The sequence below is a fragment of the Polypterus senegalus genome, chromosome 4, assembly GCF_016835505.1.
Source record: "Polypterus senegalus isolate Bchr_013 chromosome 4, ASM1683550v1, whole genome shotgun sequence".
Taxonomy (NCBI): domain Eukaryota; kingdom Metazoa; phylum Chordata; class Cladistia; order Polypteriformes; family Polypteridae; genus Polypterus; species Polypterus senegalus.
The window spans coordinates 238,537,487-238,539,282 of record NC_053157.1 but is presented as its reverse complement, the minus strand read 5'-3'; the positions used below and the strand labels follow the sequence as shown (position 1 = coordinate 238,539,282).

At 46.5% G+C, this 1,796-nt stretch overlaps 1 protein-coding gene across 1 annotated transcript; it reads left to right on the top strand.

Annotated features, from left to right (window-relative positions):
- The first annotated feature begins 6 nt into the window (after window positions 1-6).
- Window positions 7-1,098, top strand: LOC120528304 (zona pellucida sperm-binding protein 4-like). The gene is made up of 5 exons (XM_039752454.1): window positions 7-49; window positions 126-273; window positions 443-518; window positions 737-859; window positions 959-1,098. Exons 2-5 carry the CDS (start codon window positions 226-228, stop codon window positions 1,078-1,080), a joined length of 369 nt encoding a protein of 122 aa, XP_039608388.1. The 5' UTR covers window positions 7-49; window positions 126-225; the 3' UTR covers window positions 1,081-1,098.
- The last annotated feature ends 698 nt before the right edge of the window (window positions 1,099-1,796 follow it).

Below are 1,796 nucleotides of genomic sequence, written 5' to 3'. Positions count from 1 at the left end.
CAGGACCTTCTGCTTCCAGCCAGCCCCAGTGGAGCCTTCTGGTGAATGGGTAGGTGACCACCTTGTGGGAGGGTGAGGTGAAGAGGGTGGCTGGTCCATGCTAACTGGAGGTCTGTTTGTCCCAGGTGCCCATACGCAGGGGACAACTATTTGACTAGCTTGGTGACAGTGGACAGCACATCTGGAGTAGCCTACCCAAGTCATTACAAGAGATTTGTGTTTGAGATGTTTGCTTTTGTGGATCCTGTAGCTCGGCAAGCCTTGGCTGAAAAGGTGGGTGTTTTTGTGGCAAAGGTTAATCCTGCCTTGTTGTTTCTGTGGTCTTGCTTGAAATACTCTGGTTGGTTTCAGTTTGGAGATGGGTGTATGGATCCACACCAGTGAGGTCCGTAGTTTTCTGCTGTGTGGTTTCACGATTTGTGTCCCTGGCTTTTCTCTGTAGATCTTCATCTACTGTGTTGCTGCTGCCTGCTATCCCTCTGCCACAGACCCCTGTACTCAGAGCTGCCCTGTAAGAAGTAGCCCATGGCAGTTTGTTTTGTAGAACATGGTGTCACTGTTACTCCAGTAACAGTGCCTTGTAATTACAGCTTTGCACAGACACCACAGCCAAAACTGAGTGATATGGAGACTGCTTGCCTTGTAGACATGGGGTGTGAAATCTGGTTGACTGCCTGGTAAAGGGGACTCAGTGTGTGAAGCTAAACCCTTTTTTTTTTTTTCCCCGCTAACCAAGGATCTGGCAGAGCTGCAGACAAGGTGGCACAAATTGTTTCCTCCAGGAAGAATATGCTCCTTCACAGTGGTCCTGTGGTCTTTGTGGCTGACGGTATGCAAACATCCAGACTGGAGCAGAAAGGTAACCATCTTGATCCTCCTGGAGTAGTCCAGAGTTCTGCTTGAGGTCTTCATCCTTGCTGTATGGCTTGGAGAGTAAATGTCCTTTGTCTTCCCACAGCCTCTCTTCCCACTGGATACCTGGTACTGGGAGCTGCAGCTGCCATGTTGATGGTGATCCTGGTTTTAGCTATAGTTGCTTTGAGAAGGTTGAACAAGCAGAAAGTGAATCTGAAATATTAAATAAAGGCTCTTCATGAATAGTTAGAATCTTGTGCAATTTTTAAATGGAGTGACACCTGTGGGTCTTGTCTAAAACTCTAGCTGTCGACTTTTGGTTTATTATGAAATTGGTGGTGACCTACACTTCAGCCATAAACCCACCCTTGAACTCTTTTGTTGCATTTAATGCTGGCCTCCTTTACTTTTCACATCCCATCTTTGCCAAGTCTACACAAGGAGTGCTTTTAATGGATTGTTGGACGACCAGGGAACTGTCTGCTTGTACAGGAGTGCCTTCTATTAAACTCTGGGATGTGTCTCAGCTATCCTCTATACCCTGAGCAGCTCATGGTATCGCATGGAGACTTTGAGCTGACATCTACTTTTTCTAGGATCCTTTCTTTCTACAATGGGCAACTTTGATTTTCATATTGGTGATGTTGCTCGTTGGCTAACCAAATGCAACAGTATGGCTGCTTTAAAGGTTGGCATGGCTTGATTGGCTCAATGATCAGGGTCCGGCCCGTTGTGCCTCATGTCACTAGGCACTATCATCCCATCCTGTGGGTTTCTTAGTGCTATGGTGCAAAAGTACCTGTAATTGATTTAAAGTCGTGCCGTCTGCTACATGTGGTTCATTCCTGCTCATTGCATATAACCAACAAGTGAACTTTGGGGGTGTGGTTTTTAATCACACCATCTCTCTCCAGCTTTGCTCTTTGTTGCCAACATCTGCC

Coding starts and splice junctions, on each gene's coding strand:
- LOC120528304 (XM_039752454.1), top strand. CDS start 226: ATGTTTGCTTTTGTGGATCCTGTAGCTCGGCAAGCCTTGGCTGAAAAG. Junction 274..442: donor GGCAAGCCTTGGCTGAAAAG/GTGGGTGTTTTT, acceptor TTTTCTCTGTAG/ATCTTCATCTACTGTGTTGC. Junction 860..958: donor ATCCAGACTGGAGCAGAAAG/GTAACCATCTTG, acceptor GTCTTCCCACAG/CCTCTCTTCCCACTGGATAC.